This window comes from Lepidochelys olivacea (genome assembly GCF_965140295.1).
Source record: "Lepidochelys olivacea isolate rLepOli2 genome assembly, chromosome: 5".
In the NCBI taxonomy this organism is placed as follows: Eukaryota; Metazoa; Chordata; order Testudines; family Cheloniidae; genus Lepidochelys; species Lepidochelys olivacea.
The window spans coordinates 66,144,918-66,166,742 of NC_140415.1; the positions used below are offsets into that span (position 1 = coordinate 66,144,918).

The window sequence follows — 21,825 nt, forward strand, 5'->3', positions numbered from 1 at the left end:
AGCAATTCCTGCATCAAGCCCACAACTTCTGTTTGAGGTACAGCTTAGCAGTCCTTGTTTAAATCTTGGAAAACAAGGCCCTGATTCTGCATTTGCCTTGTCTTCATGCACATTGAATTGCCTAGTCAAGACCGAAAAGGTTCATCTTGTTTTGTTTAATTCTGTTTCTTTGTGCAAAGGATAGTAATTCTAAATTTGCACTGATTCCTAAAAGAAACAAGTTTATCTTGGTTTAATCAAATTTTGTCCTATCCACACTGGACTGTATTTGTCAGACAACCCGAATGCTGCTAGAGCTAGCTCCTTTGCTGTTTCTCCTCTGGCTTCAGTTGCTTTTACCATTAACTTATTTTTCCCTTGTCATACAAAAGCCTACATTAAAAGAATGTTACAGTTGCACAGTCAAACCCTCAAATGTTAGGAAATGCAAATACTCCTAACATTCTCCCTGCCACCTCTCCAGACCCAACTCCTCATCTCTCTGCATTCTAGTGAGACTACATTCTTCTTTTCCTTGCTGCCTGAGCACCAACAGGGAGAGCATTTGCAGAAACCACTGACCTGTTTCAGCTGAAATTTTCCAAACTAATTCAGCATGAGGCATGCTACAGTTAGTTTGGCAAAATTATAAGCAACTGAAAGCTTAAAATGGAAAGTGTCAGATAACTTTAACTATAATCATTGCTTCCCATGCCTCCTATCAAATATATGTAAAAATTCATACACACACCACTTACTACACTTTAAAAAAAATAATTCAATGGGGATTTTCTGTCTAAAATTCAGATTTTGTTCCCTAGTTCTTGACTCTTTTAACCGTGTAAAAATTTCTTGTTAATAGGCATTCAGTCTCTTTCATATCAGTGAAAACTTTCATTGGGTCCTCTCTTATCCAGCTGCATTAAACTTTACTCATAAAAGATTCTTCAGATATGGTCATACTATTGTGTTATACTTCACCTCTTTAAAGTCAACAAAGACTTAGCTGTGCTAGATTGTTCATGCAATGTTGTTGTAGCCTTGTCAGTCTCAGGATATTAGAGAAGGTGGGTGTGGTAATATTTTTTATACTTCATCGTGAATAGTCCCTTAGAATATGTGCTAACTACTTATGCTAAGCTGCCTGTTCAATCTTGCATTTAGCCTATGACACTTTTAATACGTTTTCCCAGACCTGAAGAAGAGCTCTCTGTAATTAAGAAGTTTGTCTCTCTCACCAACAGAAGTTAGTCCAATAAAAGATATTACTTCACCCATCTCTCTGTACACTGTTCATGGCTGCGCACAATATTCCATCTGGAGTCTAACAAATGTCTTGTTCGGTATTGTGACGGGGCAAGGCCAGATGGCTACAGAAAAGTAGTGGGAGATAGATATATTAGCTCCAAGCTAAACAAATCACTGGTACCAGGATAAGTGAAATGGCAGCTGCTCCAGGTCAGTTAAGACACCTGGGCCCAATTAAGAACTTTCCAGAAGGCAGGGAGAAGGCTAGGTTGATTGGGTCATCTGAAGCCAATCAGGGGCTGGCTGAAACCAGTTAAAAGACTCCCAGTCAGTCAGGTGGGTGTGCATGTCAGGAGCTGTGGGAGGAAGCTGCACTGTCAGAGAGACTGAGTAGTACATACCATATCAGGCACAAGGAAGGAGGCCCTGAGGTAAGGGTGAAGTGGAGCTTGAGGAAGTGAGGGCTTCTGTGGGGGAAGTAGCCTAGGGAATTGTACATGTCATGTTTCTAAAAGGTCAGCTACCATAGCTGATACTATTAGGGTCCCTGGGCTGGAGCCCGGAGTAGAGGGTGGGCCCCCCTCCACCTTTGCCCCCTGATTAATCACTGAGATTGGGAGACAACAGAGACTGTGCAAGGAGGGATAACTTCTCCTCACCTCCCTCGCTGGCTTATGATGAATATGGCTCAGTGGACTGTGACCCTTGTCTCTAGAGAGAGAAGGGTTACATGGAGGGTCACAGTGAGCCACTGAGGCTAGCGAAATCTGCCAGGAAACGCGGGAACCACGGAGGCAAGGACAGAGCTTTTGTCACAGTATCAACTCTGGTTTATTATTCTATTCCTCTGCTAATACATGCCGGTATCTTCTTTGATTTTTTTTTTAACTGCTGCTGTGCACAGAATGATGGTTTTAATGATTTTTCTACCATAACCTCCAAACTCTTTTTTCTAATCAATGTGCTGGATGATTGTCCTGTTCATCACACTTTTTTTTCAGTTTGATTCCTTCCTCCTATATTATTTACTTTTATATCTGGATAAATAAAACTGAATTTGTCATCTTTTGGCCCACTTAAGTTATTTAGAATCTAGCTGCTTTTTTCCCATTAAACATTGTACCACCCATTCCTCTGCAAAGTGAAAATTTCTTGGTCTTGTTTTTTAATGTTTGTGTTGAAATATATAAAGAAAAGATCTTCTGGTTTGGAGGTGATCTTGAAAGCGTGGAAAATATTCTTTAACTTGCACCTTATTTTGTAATCTTATTCCATGATTCTTCATCTTAACTGTTAATAATGAGTGCTGAATTTGACAAAAAAATCCAAGTATGCACCCCACTTGGATGTATAAATAATCTGAATACAAAGGTAACTATTAAGTAGATTTCTACTGTGTATGGCAAAGAAACTTTTATTTTATCGAAGAAACAAGTTTTCCTATTCCTCTTCTATTAACTCCTTAGTCAATATTTATTCAAAAGTAGACACAAAATTGCCTGCCCAGAGCTCAAGGAACTTTTTAAAGAATTTGACATACACACAACCAGAGGAATAAGAAGACATACCCCCAACATTTTAACTCCTGCACATCATCTTGCTTTATGAATTTAAACCTCCCCAGTTTCCTCATGACATCCCTCAATCTGCCCTTTCCCCACTGTCTGTTTCCCCACTGAAAATAGATGGGTCATGTTGCACATGTCAAAGATCTGTCTATGTGGGCCCTGACAGACCAGATTCAAGGTTAATTTGTGGGCCTTGATTATGAAAGTAACTGGGCAATTGCAGAACCATTACCTCAGTTTCCAAGATTTATTGAGGTGAGGTACAGGATACCTCTTCAAAAATTGCCTGACATCAGTTACCTCTGTAAGCTTGAGTTCCTCTGCTGTTCTTAACTGTTACAATATAACATGGGTAGAGAGTTTTACTTTGTGCAGTAGCTTGGTCCCAAAGTATTCAAAGATTCATAGATCAAGATCACAAGTTTTTAAACTGTGTCTGGAAACCAACAGGCAGTGCTTGCAAATATCACTACCAACCATCACTCAAAGAACTATGGTGATAGACATGGTATAAGAAACTATCAAGCTTCTTATACCATGCCTAACACCAGAGTTCAAGTGATAGTCCAGATCATATTCCACAGCTGGTGATTGCACATCCTGTGTGCATGCATCAGAGAATCTTCTAATTAGCAATGCCTGTGGGGAGGTGCCTTTCATTCCCTTGTGTACTCAGGATGGGTATAAAGGGCAGAATCACCCCCTGCCAACATCCTCAGGTCCTTCTTACTGCCACGGAACAGCTCTGTTCAGAGCAAATTACCTCTTTTATTTAGTTGGCAGTGTTAGCTAGTCAGTCTTTGTGGGACTGTCAAGACTACCATCCGCCAATGGGACTGGTACCACCTTTGGTTCCACATGGGAGACCACAAGTCACCTTCAAGCTCTGCCCCTCATGTGAAGCAGTCATGCCGGTATCTCATCTGCCTCAGCGAGAGGCGTGTTCTGGACTGGTGAATGATCTGCACGTCCTTTTTGAAGCAGACCCAGAATTTGAGGGAGTCTCACCTGAAGACGTTCCTTCTCAAGTAGTCCATGCATCCAGGTGTGGACCCCTGTCCTGAGGTTTCCAGACTGTCAGGGATCAGAGATATTCAAGGTCTGCACTTGAGGCATTTTCAGAATGATCCAAAGGTGCCTCACAAATCAGCCTCACTACTGCGAAAACACCAGGATCGACTGGACACCAAGCAGAGAAAAGAGGCACAAAACACCTTCCCCAGGCTCAGACATTAAACCTCATAAGACAACTAGGTTGTTATCAAAGGTCCCTCAAAGCTGAGGAAAAGCTCTCACTGAGCACTGGGATGAGCACTAGCTGAGGTGACCCAGACATGCTGCAGGTATCACCTAGCACTATCTCAGCCATCATGGGCATCATGGTACCGAGCCCAACTCCACCTCACAAGACACCGACGACAACGCAAGCAAGACTGCAGCCTCAGTCCACCTCGGTGGCATGGGAGTTTGGGCCTCCCGCCATGTACACAGAGAAGTCTCCTGGCCCCTTCAGGAATGCAAGCACCATATGCCAATTCTACGGTCCAGTTTCCTGGGTCTGGTGTTGCCTGCAGGAAGTTCTCTGTGCCCCTTGGGACTGATACCATTGGTGCTACCAATGCCAGGGAGGACTCTCCCACTCTCAGAGGAGTACTGCCTGTCATCCTTGGCCCATATTTTTCCACAGCAGAATCCACGTGTCCACACCAGGAACTAGTGGCAACTTTAGAGAACACAGAAGCAAATTCCAGGCTTTGGTGTCAGAGGGGCAGCTGGACACTAAAATTGACCTTCAGACAGCCTTAAATGCCACAGATGCACACTCCTGGGCAATGGCTGCTGCATTCATTGTGGCTTCTTTCCTTGAGAATTCCAAGGGAGCTACACATTGCAGTCAGGAACCTGCCCTTTGAAGTTTGCTCCTTGTTTTATAACATGAGGTCACTTAAAGACTCTAGGGCCACACTCAGGTTCTTTGTGGTCTACACCCCAACCACTCCGAGCATTTTACACCAGAAGCTTCAGTCCCTCTTAGCTCTCAGTGCCATAGAAGAGGTCATCTCGCAGCAAAGGAAAAAAAGATTTTCCTCATCCAAAAAAAAAAAGTGAGGGCTTTGAACCGTCCTGGGACGTAAAGGGCCTGAACACCTACATCAAAAGGTTCAGATTCCGGATGGTGTCCATGGTATCTAGCATCCCGTCCCTAGATCATCATGCTGCCATCAACCTTCAGGATTCATATGTCCACAGCACAATTCACTGAGCCCACAAGTGCTTCCTGAGGTTTGCATTAGGAGACAATCGCTACCAGTGCCAAGTTTTGCCATTTGGGCTCTCAACAGCACCCACATTATTTACAAAATGTCTGGCAGTGGTGGAGGCCTAATCCAGAAGGATAGGTATCCAGGTGTTTCCCTACTTTGAAAACTGGCCAGTCAAAGGTCACTCAGAGCCCCAGGTGCAGTCCAGTGTGAGAATAATATTTAAGATACTGTCATGTCTAGGCCTGCTGGTGAACATAAAGAAATTGACCCTTACACCCACGTGACCGATAGTGTTCATAGGGGCTGTGATGGATGCCACCAAGGCTTGGCCTGCCTGCCACCCAGAAGATTTGGGACCTTGCAGAACTTGTGCTTTGATCTACAGTCCAACCCTCAAACTCAGATAAGAGACTGCCTCATGCTGATGGGCCTCAAGCCAGCATGCACCTTCAACACACCATAGGCAAGGTTCCACTTTAGTCAGTTGCAGGCATAGATGCTGTCAACTTGCTGCAGACAGCATTTGGATTTGCGAGTATACATCTAACTGTCAGTCCTTCAAACCGTGGACTGGTGGAAAGATTCCCCACAACGCCTGCGGTGGAGTCTCCAGATCCTCAGTCTCCATTTTCTCCAGATCCTCTGTCCAGGATGATACTTAAAGTTGCTTCCATGATTGGATGGGAGGCACATATGACCACCATTTGGCTCAGGGCCAGTGGTCAGTGGTGGAGAGGTCCTCACAACAAACGTACTGGAACTATGGGCTATGCACAATGCTTGAAGATTATTCCTGCTGGACATTCAGGGCTATTCCATCCAGATGATTTCTGACAACATGGCTGCAATATTTTATCTCAGCAAGCAAGGAGGGAGCAGATCATTATGACCCTGCCAGGAAGCAGTGCAACTATGGAAGTTTGTCAGGAGGCATGATATCCGTTTGTTAGCAGTTGACTTGACAGGGCTGGACAACATAGTGGCGGACAATCTGAGTAGACATTTCATGAGGAATCATGAATGGTCAGTTCATTGAGAGGGTTTCTTCTTGGTCTTTGCAAATGGGGGACCTGTTTGCCACAGATATTTCTTAAGTGGGGGAAGAGGCTCAGTGTCCTAGTTGGATGCATTCCTCCTCCCCTGGATAAAGGCGCTCTTCTACAATGTCTTCCCTCTCCCCCCCCCCCCAATTCTGCTGCTCCCAAAGATGTTGCAGAAGATCCAGCATGAGAGGGCTACAGTGATCTTACTGGCCCCAGCATGCCAAGGCAGACCTGGTATTCAGTCCTGTGCAGCTTCTCCATAGTGCCCCCAGCCTCTCACCTGGTGACCAAATCTTCTGACTAAGAATGAGGGCAGGTTTCTCCCTCCACTCTCTCCCCCTGACTGTGTGGACACTCACTGGTTGATGCTGTCAGAGAGCTCATGCTCCAGCTCAATACAGGAGATACTGATAAATAGCAGGAAGCAATCAACCTGGACCTTGTTGTCACAGATCCTAGGAAGCATCTCTTCCAGGCCACCCACTAGGAATGCTGTGAGAAGAATCCAAGCCTCTGTGCTTTTCAAGCTCCTGACATCTGAACAGTGTCCAACCACAACCCAAATCTTCACATCCCTAGGCACGCACTCTGGGTGCAGACCTCCTATCTGGCACCCCCGTCTAAAGGTAGGAACTTGCTATCTAGCTGCCTAGCCATTCTGGGCACTCCACTGGCCCTTGAGACTCCCCAATACTTAAACACACCCCTCTCCCACGATTCCACACCAAAGGTGTGAAACTTCTGGTTTACAGTTTAACTCTCTTGAGGACATGCAGTAGTCAGACAGCCCAGTCTAACATCCTTAGTGCTCTGCTATATTTAATCATTGAAAGTACAGATTACAGGTCTCCCAAAACAATGAAACATCCTAACCACAGTGTCCCTCACTAGTTCACCCTTGCCTTGGGAGTTCTTAGGGTAACATCTGTGTTGCATCAGGCAGGCAGACAGGCAGCATCTTCACCCCCTTTCTATGCTCCTGCTGCAGCAGCCTCCCTCGTCATGCTCTGGTGCAAAATGGCTCTCTTCCCCAGTTCCCCACTGAGATCCCTTTATAGATTAATGCTGGGGTGACCTGCTTCTTTTATTCTGTTCCAGGTAACTGTCAATTTCTTCCAAAACCCCCTTCAAACAAGAGGAAGAAAGGGTTTTCTCCCAGCTAATGCAAATGCATTGTCCCGGTGTGTTTTACTTTGAATATGTTGTTTGCAGTGTTGTTGTGGTTATGTTGGTCCAGGACATGAGAAAGACAAGGTGGATGAGGTAGTATCTTTCGTTGGACCAATGGAAGTTGGTCAGAATTTCCCTGGACCAGGCAGGTGTCTGGAGTCACTCTGTCATTTGAAACAGTAGTATTCTCCTTAAGCTCTTTGCAGGTGCATCTCACAGCCATATTGGCCATACATCCACTGATTGACCACTTCTCTGTCTTTTCACACTCAGGGGCAAAGAGGTTCCTGGATGGCATCTCTAGAATCTTTCCGCCACCTAAGTTCCCTGCCTCAGTGTGGGACCTCAATCTGGGTCTTGTCATGGAGACCTCATTTGAGCCATTGGCAACATGTCCATTTCTCTGTGTGTGTGTGAAAGTTGCCTTTCTTCTGATAGTTACATTGGCCTGGCAGATGGGAGAGATACAGACTTTGATGACAGGAGCACCATACGCTGTCAGACATAGGGATAATGAGATCCCACCCTAGACTCCTGCCTAAGGTGGTATTCAAATTCCATATCAATAAAACCATCAGTATGGTTGTATTCTTACCGAAGCCTCATGCGGGAAGGGTGGAGCAGCAGTTACATGCATTGAATGTGAGAAGGGCCCTGCTATTCTACTTGGACAGGACTAGGTGCTTTCAGAAATCTGCCAGGTTTTTTGTTACTTATGGAGAGAGGGTTAGGGGACAGGCAATGTCCACTCAGGAGTATCTAGCTGGATAGCCCAGTGCATTAGTTCATGGTTTTTACTGGCAGTGGCACCTCCCACTGGCAGAGTACTAGCTAGTGCGTTCCACCAGAGCGCAGGCCCATAAGGGATGTTTGCAGGTCAGCAAATGTCCCATAAGGGACATTTGCAGGTCAGCAACTTGGTCATCTGTACACACATTCACAAAGCATTGTGCAAGCAACCAACGCCAGTCCTGGGTTTGGCAAGGCGTGCTTCAGTCCCTGTTGGCGTGAACTCCTTGTACTTGCATCCAGGAAGGACTACTGTTTGGGAGTCACCAGCTGTGGAATATGATACAGATTATCACTGGAAGAAGAAAAAGATGTTCCCTGTATAGTAATGGATGTTCTTTGAAATAGCGGGGATCGGTTGTGGAGTGAGTGAGTGTGGTGTATGGATTACACATTTCTGAGTCCACAAGCTATGAGCTCTGCAAGTGGTGAAGGACCTGAAGGGGTGACTCTACCCTTTATACCCTCACTGGGTGCACAAGGGAGCAAAGGTCACATGCACCACCCCACAGGCACTGGTAACTAGAAAGTGCTCTGACATGTGCACTCGACATGCAGTCACCAGCTGCGGAGTATGTGTAAGGACTGCACATCTTGAAGAACATGAAAAGAAGGTTACTATACAGGTAAATAATCTTCTTTTTCAGAGCAAATATTGATGTCAAGAAGTAGGCCCATATGACACACAGCACACTAGCCTAACCTTAAAGTGACAGATATGCATATATGTAGCAGGCTCCAAATCCAAAATGAAGATCATAGTTTTCTGGAGAAGAGCAGTCTTGCCCATAGCTCTGTCTATGAATCCACTTGCAGCTTAAGATATAATATTTTGGGGTGAAAAGGGAAGGGCAATTTTAAACTGTTGGACCACCAAATAATTTTATTTAAAAATTATTAAAAATTCTTGGTCCAGAGAAACAAGAAATGGTAGGTAAGCTCTTACTAATTGTTTCTCTTGCTGCCAACTTAGGGGTATGGCTCCCACTATTTAGTCACCTTTGGGGACACCATGATCAAGATCAAGTGAAATAATCGCAATTATTAAGGAAACAAAACATTAAACAAAACACCACAAATGATATAATACAAGAGATAAACTGGTGATGTCCAGTACAATCTCTTCTGTATATCTCTCTGTGAAAGGCTTTAACAGAGATGACACCATTGGGGGTGCTTTTCTCCTGGTAAATTAAGACCAAAGTATATTATTTCTCCAAAGTATAGTTAATTCAATTTTAATATCTTATTAGATACCTAAAACTGTTCGTGTAGGGGCAAGTGGATCCTGTTGCTTATTAATAAATAACCAGACAGTTTATATTAGGGGAAAGTACGCAGCCTTAACTAAACCCTATGAAACTGAAGAAAATATTTAAATTAGTTCCCTACAATAATCCATTTAAGGATCTGTTCTAAGACAGGGAAATTATGAATATTAGGAATCTTCAGTCCAGTTATGTCCCACTGTTTCTCTGTTTATCAGTGTTTAGGCCCAATTTCCTCTCCAGAATATAGTCTAACCACTTGTTGATTAACAGGAGAAAGCGTCTTTTAAGTTACAACAGCATTTTAATATTCCAGCAAAATCATTACAAAACCAGGGACGCAGGACCAGGGGGCCATGGCACTCCCACTTTTTGAAAGTGGATGGGCTTGCTGGTCCACTTTTTACCACAGACCCTGCCCCTGCCACTCCTTTTCCCATGAGTCCCCGCCCCCTGGCCAGGCCAGCTGCTGGAGCCCGGGGAGCTGCAGATTCTTCACCTGCTCTGGGCAGAGAGTCTGGAGGGCGAAGACATGGGCCGGGGGCTGCTCTCAGGTACCCCACACCCCGGGCAGGTGGGGGGGCCCAGGTTTCCCGGCCCCACTCTGGCTTCTGACTTGGCCGGGGGTAGGGCCTCAGGGGGAAGAGGGGAAGGGGTGGGAGCAGAGGGGCCCTGGTCCCCTAGTTTTGGGAAGGCTCCACCACCCCTGTTTAAAACAAATCCCCTGTTAACTTCCTCTCACCAGTCCATGTTGAAGTCTTTGGGAGGTTTTCATTGGTTGGTTTCTTCTGGAGCCGTGTGTGTGTGTCAGTTTGCTTGTGAAGTGCTATGTTTGAGCAGAGTAGTAGATAGTGTGTGAGAGGTGCTCATGTGTTTTTAAACCCTTCTTCTTTTCATGAAATTATAGGAAAGCATAACCTCCTTCGACTGGTTGCTGTCCCTCTCCCGTTGGCTTCATGCCTTCTAGTTTGGCTTAGATGACATTTCTAGCTCCCGAATAGGCCATCTGTTTAATGAATATGCAACATTTCTTTACTTGCCTCTGTTCTTCTTATGGCAAGAAAGACCCAGATTACTTTTAAAATTAATTTTAACTTTTTTTATTCGGTCCATTTTTTGAGATAGTTTCAATTTTATTAGCGTTTGAAAAAAAAAAATTCTGTTTTCAAAAAGTCCAAACACTCCTGTTCTTTATACAAAAGAATTTAGTTCTCAACGCAGTCTTTTTAAATTAAATACCTCTTACAAAGTCTTCAGCTTAAATATTTAGAGTTGTTTCTTTGGAGGGATGATTCTTGTCTTTTGGAGTTGGTTGAGGGGTTTGTTTGTGCACTGCCAAGAATTAATTACCTATCACTATAAATATTCTATATGTAAATGGTTCTTTCTTTAGATTAGCAAGGTCACTAGATTCCATGTTGGTACACAGAGCATTTTACTATTTACACAGCAGTGACATTAAGAGCTTTGCATTTAGCTAACATATTTGCAGGTATGTATTTCACAAAGGTATCTGTCATTTCAACATTTAAGAAGAAAACAAAAGTTTCAAACATCTCCAACTTAACATGTTTTTCCTCTACAACTTTTAAGAACACAAGCCCATTTTCTTGCAAGAGGGTGGGCTTGGTAGAGCCCAGTTTACCTAGATTTGTTGCTCTGATAGCACACCCTACATTTCTTTTTACCGTTAGGCCTCTGCTTAAAATTGTAGTGTTTTATATGCTCTGTCCCCTCGAGGTTTGCTCATCCTTGGGAGATAGAAGCAGGAAGCTTCTAGAATGTCTTTGATCAGCTTTAACATTTTGTAACATAACTAGCTACACATATATTACTATAATCCCAAGCATCCTGGCTATAACAGTCTTCTAGCTATAGCTTAATATTCAGTAAAGGTGAAAATAAGTTTTAATGACTTAGAAAATATTAAGTTATAATAATTATATAAATCTCATTTTTGCATCAATATTGAGGTCTCTCCCACACAATATGTACCACAGCTCAAAACCTCAGTAACAAACTGAACTGCAACCCATATCTTCCCTCTAATCTTCATGCACATGTCAAGCAAATAAGTAAAGATGTGTAAGAAAACATCCTTGGGCTGTATTCATATGCGCCTATAGCAAAACTATCCTGCATGTTGTTGAATTTCTTAACTACATCAGTGTGCTACTTACTGGCCATATAATCTATGAATTCATTACAGCTGTACCTATCCACATTGCACAATAAGATCTGGAAATCCCTCTGATTATTGTGGCTCTGCAAGCCAAGTGATGGAATCAAAGCTTCTGCATGAGGCAGTGTGTTTAGGGTAGCCACTTGAATCTCTATATCAGTTCTTCCATTCATTAAAAGCTTTCATTCACGAAACTGAATATTTCATTCTGAATGTCTGAATTTAGGATTTCAGTATATTATCTAAAACTTACTATTCATAAATTATTTCCTTTATTTCCTAGATAATGTCAAGTATATTAAATTTTATTTCTTATAAATGTTTTGACAATATCAAGATGTGTCAAGTGAACCAGAGTCCATTTCTGAGTTGCACATCATTTTACTTAGGTTTTAAAGAGGAGGCAATTATACTGGCAGGTATCGGAGTTAGACAGTGAGGAAGTGAATGATTTTTAAAAGCTTAAGCAGAGCTTGCCAAGACAGAGGCTGATTTCCGTGGTCCCCAAGGGACACTACATTTCCAAAGCATGAAGAAATCAATTCACCTTTTGGAACGGTTTTTCTTGTCTCTCCCTCTCTGACTGGTGTTGTTGTTATTGCTATGGTACATAAATGCAGTGCTTGATGATGTCACTGGAAAAGTCAGCATTGACGTCTTTTGCAAACGGCTAATAGTCCGCCCCCGTACCTTTTTTTTTGAGTGTAGTCTGTCTGGCTAATGGGGCAAACTAATTAAAAAATGTTTCTCAATGTAAGCCACCTTTTGTGAACCTTTCATTAAAAAGCCTGTCTATTGAATTGTCAGGAATACTGAAGAATGTATCTACCAACATGCAGCTATAAATAAAATATAGAGCAACCTGTGTGGCTTGAAGAAAAAAATCAGGCCTATGTAACAGTAGGTCATTTATTTAAGCCATGAAGTATTGTTTCTGAAAAACTTGCTCTTCATATTGAGTGGATTTCTCTTGAAGACAGAGTTATGTGGCAATACAAAATAGCCCACGTCTTCCTCAAGCCCATGAGGAACAGTTATTGTTGAATTGTATTTTGGATCATTCCTGCAACACAAGCTGCTTCCTCTCAGATGCTTGTGATTACGTTTTTTCTCGAGACTGCAGTACCACCTTACCAATCTGGGAGATGCTTATGGTGTTTTATTATGTAGCGAAACTGACTGTGGTGCTGCATTACTCCTCTCATTTCTGGCAATAAATGGAAGAATTAGATTGTGAAAAAGATAATCGCATTGAATGCTGGGTACTGAAATTAAATGTAAATTATTTGTAAAGATTTGTAAATAAGATATAACATCTAGGTTGAAAGACACTACAGCAAAGAATATTTAAGGAGTGAAATAGATGGTTGATACGTGGTTATCCCTTTCAACAAAACAAGCACATTGTTGATGGTAACATGCCAAGAGATGCAAGGGGGACTGGGAGAAGAAAATGGGAGAAGGGCAGTTTGAACACCCCACTAACTTAATGCCACTTCCTTTACATTCAAAACACAAACCATTCTCAAGGGTTTTCTTGGATGACTAAGGAATTTCTGCAGTCTGGTATTCCACAGTGTAAATGGAAAGAAGCTGCATGTATTGAAAAGCTGTGGTGTGTATTTTATTGGGAACTATTTTTCAAAAGAGCTTCAGTGCAACCTTTTTATCAATTGCTGGCAGACTAAAATAGATTTTTCTTCTTGCGTTTGGTAACATCTAAATGCACAGCTCACATTTTATTCTCTAACTCTTAAAAAATATATTCTATATTGTGTTGCATTAGGGGCACAGCCAGCGACGAAATGTGCAATTTCTACATTATGTATTACATGGAGGCCAAACATGCTGTTTCATACATGACCTGTACACAGAATATAAACCCAGATATGTTCAGAAACATTCCACAGGAGGCAAATATTCCTATTCCAGTCAAGTCTGATATGATCATGATGACGCATGGACATCATCATGAAGGTAAAAAGAAAATTGTCTGAAATTGGTTTCACTCTTCGTTTGTTATATGAGAGACATGCTTAACTATGCAATTTGTATATAAGGATTATTTTTTAAGAATCTAGATATGTTCTTTTGAAATTTATGAAATGCATAGGTCTGAGATGCAGTTGTTAAATGCTGATTCATTGGTAGCAGTGATTTGTGGAAGTTTGCTTTATTAGTCTTTTATCCACTTCTTTGTTCAGGATTGCCAAGTTTCCTTCCTCCCTCCCATGGTCCAGCCATAGTTTTATCATTACATTACATGGCTTATGCAACTAAGGTGTGTCTCAGTCTTTCCAAAGTGTCACATCCTATATTGCCCATTAAGAAGTGTTTAGTACTGTAGTTTCCCTGTCCCGTTTGCTGTGTGGTCCAGTACATCACTTCAGTGATATTTTTAGCAAGTGCTGGTTGGCATGAGAGAGCCAAAAGGTTTTGCCACACACCTGAGCTCTCTCATACGTTGCTCGAGCTCTAGACTGTGTGTCAAGCATTCCTAAATGAGGATGTGTTGTCTGCTGGGTTAGAACATAGACTAGAAGCCGGATATCCTAGGTTCTGTTTCCAGCTACCAGTTCATTGTAGTCCTGATCTGAAATCAATTGAAATCAGTAAGAGTCTTCCGTAGAAAGTAGTTTTAAACTCTCTCTGACATTTTTTAAATTGATGTAATCAGGGGTGAAAGTAAGTCGAGTGATTTACTGATACGCTGGGGCCAGCTCTGGCCCCCAGAAGGGGCGGGGTTGAGGAGGTCAGAGCCAGTCCCAGCCCATCCTGTAAGGTAAGTGCACCCTCCTCCCCCGCAACGGGGTAGCAGGAGCAGCCCAGGGCTCCGGGGGCTATTTAAAGGGCCCAGGGCGGCAGAGGCAGCTGGAGCCCTGGCCCTTTAAATAGCCCCCGGAGCCTCCCCCTACCCTAGGGCTCTGGGGGCTGTTTAAAGGGCCCAGGGCTCCCCTGCTTCTACCGCCCCAGCCCTTTAAATAGCCCCCGGCTTCCTGGAGTAGCAGTGGCGGGGCTCCGACGGCTATTTAAAGGGCCTGGGCGATAGAAGCAGGGGAGCCCAGGGCCCTTTAAATAGCCTCCAGGGCCCTGCAGCCACTACCCCAGGGCTCCAGCAGTGGGGCTCTAGAGGCCATTTAAAGGGCCTGGGCTCCAGCCACTGCTGGGAGCCCCAGGCCCTTTAAATTGCCCCCTGGGGAAGCCGGGTTGCTGGGGCATACCAGCTTACTTTCACCTCTGGGCATAATGCCAATCTACCTCTTAAAGTTTTTGTGAAACTTAATGTTTGTAAAGCACTTCCGTCCTATGAGCTGAAAGTAATATATTATGTCATGTCTTTGGCTCTTCCTGCTTTAATTTTAGAATACTTAATTGTACTGGTCAGTTGTATGAAACATAATATATTATGTTTTAATAATCTACTACATGTATATCATTTACTGTACTACTACTTTGTCTGTTTTCCCTGAGCAACAGAAACATATAGAAAGTAAATGCTTGAGTTCGCTAAAAAAAAAAAAATGTATAGGAAAATGTTAAATTCAGTCTATATACAAAGAGATTATTGGTATATTCTTAACCCTCTTTAGAAACCAAGAAAACAGATGATAGTTTTTCACTGAAGCAGCCAAAAAGAGAAGAGGAAGAGGTTTTGGATCAGGGTATGTATAATGAACTCTAACCATATTAAAAGAAAAAAAAAGGATTCATTAATTTAAATCACCAGTAAACCATATCCTGATTATATTATGAATTAATGTATTGTATCTTTTCTTTTATCATCTAAAATGTAATGCATTCTTTACAACTATGTTGCTGTGCTTTATATAATGAATAATTCAGAAGGAATTGGTCAATTACCAGTCTCCAGCCTTGCAGGTAAAATTCATTAGTGCAATTTAATCTCATTAGATTTCCCTGTTCCTGGTTTAATTTGCATAACACCATTCTAATTTATCTGTCTGTTCACGGTGCCATAGCATGGGATCACAGGAGTGGTGGTTGTCCTGCAGAACGATAATTCAATAACTATTCTATTATATTTTTATTTCTTTAATATGAAAATATATTTTAAATTAACAATCTGTGTGTGATCTATTATTAGAAAACCATTTGAACAAAATCAGGGAAATTAAGAATTAAATTGAATTAAGAGTGGCATAGCAATCCTACATTCCTAAGTGTGGAATAATATGAGAAGAAAACCTATATACATAAAGGGAGTACTATCTTGTGCTTTGTATTGATGCAATATGTAATGAGTTAAGTATAGTGTAACAGGGTTAATACTGAGCCTCTTTTTGCTATATTTATATTGACAAATTTAAAATGTATGTACCAGTGTATTGCATGTATGTGGATTGCAAAGCAGCTGCTATGTATCTTGTTCCTCTGTAATGCTTCTCAGAAGTTACTGCATCACATTGGACATTGAGAGGTATATTAAAATTTGGCAGTATTTCTGGTTCATTTGGACCAGATATAATACCAGTGCACCTGTTAAGAATATTGATTTGATATTACACTTTTCCCAAGGAGCCACTATGATGTCAGTGAAGTTTGATGCATTTTTACTTGAATTTAGCTGTTCTTTACAATTTGGAAGTGCACAGTAATACATAAGTGGAACTGGTGGATTATTGTAATGAGTTAAGAGTGTCCGTTACAGTTAATTTTATGTTAAAGGATGAAATTTTCAAAAGTGCACTCAGCATGAGCCCTACTCTGGTGCCATTGAAGACTATGGTAAAAGTTCCTTTGACTTCGGTGGGCACAGAGTTAGGCCATTGCTAAGAGCTTTTGAGTATCTCATCCAAAGTGGTAAATCTACCACATGCACAAAAACCACTTTTCAGAGTAACAGCCGTGTTAGTCTGTATTCACAAAAAGAAAAGGAGTACTTGTGGCACCTTAGAGACTAACCAATTTATTTGAGCATGAGCTTTTGTGAGCTGAGATGAAGCTTATGCTCAGATAAATTGGTTAGTCTCTAAGGTGCCACAAGTACTCTTTTTTTTTTTTTTTTTTTTTTTTTTTTGCAAAAACCACTTTGTAAAGTTAAATAATTTAAATCACTAAAAGTTACAAATAAATAAAAATTTGGAATTCAGAAAATCATAAGTTTTAGAGCATCTTAACTAAAAGTACTTTAAATTACTAAAGCCTGGTTTTACAACTGTGTATTTAAAACACATCTTAAAGTATGTCTACAGTGGAGTTGGCCTTGTAATTTGCAGCTTAAGGAAGTATCCTCACAATAAATCCAATCAAGCTTGCACGCTAAATATCAAAACATAGCCACAGTGGCATGAGCCACGAGATGGATTAGCCACCTGAGTGTGTACATAGGGCTTCAGATAGGATCATACTCGGGGCGGTTAGGCCATCCTGCCACTCGCACTGCTGCAGGTACACTTCTCTTTTTAATGTGCAAGCTCTGTCAGAGCTAGCACAGGTATTTCTACCAGAGCTGAAAATTACACTTCTAGCTCCAGAGTAGATGTACCATGAGTTATTCCAGATGTATATTTTTATAAAGTAATAAATTTAGGCTGATGGTTCTTATTTGATATTCCAGTCCAATACCAAATAAATCAGTAAATAAATCATTTTGTAAACACCGAACGAGATTTACTATGAGAAGCAACTTGTACCTTGATCGTGGCCACATTAGCAATGAGTACTACAATATTTAGGAAAGTTTTGTTTTCTATTTGTTTGAGAGCATTCAGTAATGTTCAAAACACATTTATTTTTCTTAAAGATGTGGTTTGAAACGCTTCCAGATGTTTTCAAAGAACAATATCTGCAATGCAGTCTTGTTTGCTGTGAGACAACTATTTGGTGTGCACATCTTCATCTAACTTGTTTCTATGGAAACTGGATCTCTGTTGTATTGTCTGTTTGAAGTTAGTTGTGTTTTAAGACATCAAAACCCTTGAAGAGTCTACATTAGGGTATTTTGTTTTGTATTCTTAAATGTTGATTGGGCCAGAGTCTCCTCTCATTCACACCAGTTTTACACCATTATAGCTTCATTGAGTTCAGTGGAGTAATTCCTTTTTACCTAGGTGCAATGAAGGGAAAATCAGACCCACTGATTTTGCTTCTTTTCTTTAAGATTTTTCCTCTTCCTAGCAGCTGTTGAGTATTAGTATAAATCATGTTTCTTTGTATTTATAAGCCACCGCTACAGTGGTACAATCACATAGAAATTATATCAAAATAGGCGCTAACAGAGGAGAGAGAATTCCACAGTCCTTTGCAAACCACGCAGTCAGAGATGTCTGTGGACACACAAGCACACCAACTGATGTTCACAAAAGACTGGCTCAGGCTAGTAAGCTATATGAAGAAACCAGGGAACTGAAGGTGGCCTATTAAATTGCATGCATTTCTGAGTGTTCTTTTTTTAATAAATTAGGCCCTTAAATTTGCTCAGAGAATAGTTCTTTAGTGATAACTTATCCTTAATTATCTTTATTGCTTATTGGAGAAGCATTTAAAAATACTGGCACATGTTTGAAATAGTTTTCTGATTTATTAATGTAAAGCTTTGCATTCTTTATGAATCTTTGTAACATACCAACTTTGCTTTCCCCTTTTTAATTCCAAGTATTTAGAGTATTTACCATAACTATCTCAAAAGAATGAGATATTAAATAATGTGCAAAAAATATTTGCAGCTCCAGGGTAGGTCAGCAGGACAAAGTAGGTAATAGCTGCTATTATATCAATGTATTAGTCTCAAAACACGATTTCCAAAGTCTCAAAATCCCCCACGTGAAAGTATCTTTCAGCCCAGAAAGTTTTTGTAAAATCATTACCTGTATTTTACCAGGTATTGAATACCACATTATCCACCCTGATTATTCATAGAATCATAGAATATCAGGGTTGGAAGGGACCTCAGGAGGTCATCTAGTCCAACCCCCTACTCAAAGCAGAACCAATCCCCAACTAAATTATAACTAAATCAATCAACTAAATCAATTTTGTTGAAATTTGGTTTGTCTGTGCAAATGATTGCACACGTCCATGATGTAAAATGTATTTTATTGTGAGTTCAGTGGTATGGCTGCAGCCTTTTGAGAGATGTGCCGCCTTATCCCAATAGAAGCCAGATGTTTTGTGAAGGTGAGAGGAGGTCAGGAAAGGGGGAGGGAGAGTTAAAGAAGCTATATTATGTGTTCTTTGAAGGGGATTGCACATTCTGCCCTTTCATGGTGGAGAAAAGGGTTCATATTGGTGGTTACCTGAGGAGAAAATGGTTAGCACAGTATCCGTGTTGCTTGACACAAAAATGACAAAGCAACAGTGGTACTTTAAAATTCTTCTTTAGACAATTGAAGCTTTTTTTATAAGTAACTTGATCTCAGAATCAGAATAATGAATATTTGTTTCTTTTGCAATACTGGAAGCATCTGGGGAAAAATAGAAATAAATTAAATTCTGCCATCCTTACTCATGATGAATAGTACCCTATTCAGTTTGTGAACCCATTGAAATAAATGTTGCTGAGCACAGAGAAAAACACTACTCACTGTGTAAGGATGGCAGAATTAGATCCTTTAAACGGAAAATGAAGATTTTTAACAGAGTTTAGCTTAATGAAACTGACTTCACTTCATTGATGTTTAGCACAATCATGCAGATACGTGGTGAGGGGTGGGTGGAAGGAATCTTTATTTTTTTATAAACATTATGTCTGCATATGCTTGATATTCTGATTTAGACACGCTCACAGACTTGAGTGCTTTCTGCTATTACTAAAGCAGAGCCAGTACTATACCTTTTGCCTATCATAGGGGAAAGTCAAAGTGAGTAATTGTTACTCAGAATTTTTTTTTTGTCTGTCTAGAGTAACTTGGACAAATTGGATATAACATATATAGTACTGAGAACACTATTATCTGTTCATACCGGTCACCATAGTGTCTATTAGGCATCTCTTCTCCCCTTGTGGAAAAAGGCCTTAATGTGTTTCATTCCATTTGTTCAAAACCGTCCCTGCTGTAGTCTTTGTGGCACAGTATAATCAATCTTTCTGCTCAAAGGTTAACACAAACTGCTGTATTCCCAAGACACAGAGGATATGACAAAAATATAATTTGTAGAGGGAAAACACTATATGAGCTCTGGTAGTGAAAGGTCTTCAAACACCTTCTGTGAAACAGAATAATTTAACAAGTGGTTTTATGCTAACTAAAATGAATTACTATTGACATATTAACAAAAAGAAGGGAACTGGAATGCACAGTAGCTGTAATCATTTTCACTAAAAGAATAAAAGGAATATAGGCATGTTATATAATGTCATGTCAGCTAATTTATGTTCTCTTACAAGATTCTCTAATGTAGTAGCTGGCATGTTGTGAATACTCCAATGATTACATAATTGTCAAAATCATTTTAATAGCATTAATTTTTCTTTATAAGTATCTTTAACTAGTATTTGATTAGATGCTTATACGTATTTTCACATAATAAAAATATAGGAATGACCATACTGGGTCAGACCCATGGTCCAGCTAACCCAGTATCCTGTCTTCTGACAGTGCCAAGAGCCAGATACTTCAGAAGGAATTAACAGAACAGACGAATTTGAGTGATTCATCCCCTGTCGTCCAGTTCCAGGTTTTGGCAGTCAGAGGTTTAGGGACACCCGAACATGGGGGGGTGTCCCTGACCATCTTTGCTAATAGCCATTGATGGCTGTATCCTTCATACCCTCTACTTCTTTTGTGTACGTAGTTATATTTTTGGCCTTCACAGCATTTCCTGGCAATGTGTTCCACAGGTTGACTGTGCAGTGTGCGAAGGCGTACTTCCTTAGTTGGCCTTGCAAGGCGTACTTCCTTAGTTTGATTTTAATCCTGCTGCCTATTAATTTCATTGCGTGACTCCTGGTTCTTGTGTTATGCAAAGGAATAAATAACAATTCCCTATTCACTTTCTAGTCACCATTCATGATTTTATAGACCTCTTTCATATCCCCTTTTAGTCATCTCTTTTCAAAGCTGAACAGTCCCAGTCTTTAATCTCTCCTCAGATGGAAGCTGTTCCATATCCTTACCATTTTTATTGCCCTTCTATGTACTTTTTCCAATTCTAATGTATCTTTGTTGAGATGGGGCAACCAGAACTGCACACAGTATTCAAGGTGCAGGGGTACTATGGATTTATATAGTGGCATTATAAACCTATTTAGAATCTATTTCTTCTTCTTCGAGTGCTTGTTCACGTCCATTCCACATTAGGTGTGCGTGCACTGCATGCACGAGCTTCAGAAACTTTTTCCCTTAGTGGGTCCCGGCGGGCCCCCTGAGTGGCACCACTGTGCCCCACATATATACCCCTACCAGCCCAACCCCCTCCAGTTCCTTCTTACCGTCTGTGCGCTCTCTCCCTCTCTCTCCCCCCTAGAAGAGCAGTCCCTTAGCCTTAGAGTAGCTGTTATCAGTTTGTTTACCTATAGATTGTGAACACTTAAGTGATTAGGTGCTTGGAGGCCTCCAGCACTGGCCACAGGGCTTGCTGCAGGCCCACTGCTTCAAGGCTTGCGCCATGTGCCGCAAACCTATGCCAGTTAGTGACCCCCACGACTCGTGTCTACGTTGCCTGGGGGATGGACATCAAACTGAAAGGTGTAGGATTTGCAAGGCGTTCAAGCCAAGGGACAAGGAAAGAAAGAGACTTTCGCCTAAAGCAACTGTTGATGGAGGCCGCATTGCAGGCGCCGGGTCCGGAGCACCCAATGCCGGCTCAGGCTTCCTCGATGTGTAGTGCCCCAGAGCCGTCAGGAGACCTAGCACCAGAGAAGCACTGTAAACTGTCGGCCCTGGAGTGCCAGACTTGGCCCTGGCACCGATCGTCCTTCCCGGTGCGGCCCCTGGCGCAGCCTAAAGGAAGGTGTGGTCGTTCCCCGCACAGGAGGCTGGTGCCTCCCAAGGCACCGAGCACTGACAAGAGCGGGAAGGCCGTGGTACAGGCGGTCCTGGTGGCACAAGCCCCACCGAGCCCAGACCTAAGTGAGCTCAGTGCGGACGATGGGCTCGAGGGCATAAAGGATCAGCCCTCTACGCCTGGCACCTTTGAGGCCGCAAAGGACCTCATCGAGCTGTCAGCGGTGAGCCCCCTCCCGTATGGGGAGAACCCTCCGGCACCCATGCCTTGGGTGCCATCGAGGGGTAAGCCGCAATGGTGTGTCGCTCGAAGACACCGTCCCGGCACCACTCCTGGAGTTGGTCCCGGTCAAGCGCTGACTCTGCAGACTCGCACTTGCCAGTGGCCCAGAAGGAGGTTGCGGCACTG

The 21,825-nt window shown here is 41.9% G+C and overlaps 1 protein-coding gene across 7 annotated transcripts in view; it reads left to right on the forward strand.

The window, feature by feature from the left end:
- PAM (peptidylglycine alpha-amidating monooxygenase) overlaps positions 1-21,825 on the forward strand; it is a 218,322-nt gene that overhangs the window by 146,779 nt on the left and 49,718 nt on the right. For all 7 annotated transcript variants that reach the window (XM_084628617.1, XM_084628616.1, XM_084628612.1 and 4 more), the window contains 2 exons: positions 13,298-13,488; positions 15,102-15,173. In XM_084628617.1, coding sequence (XP_084484743.1) covers positions 13,298-13,488; positions 15,102-15,173 — 263 coding nt within the window. The remainder of the gene's footprint in view (positions 1-13,297; positions 13,489-15,101; positions 15,174-21,825) is intronic.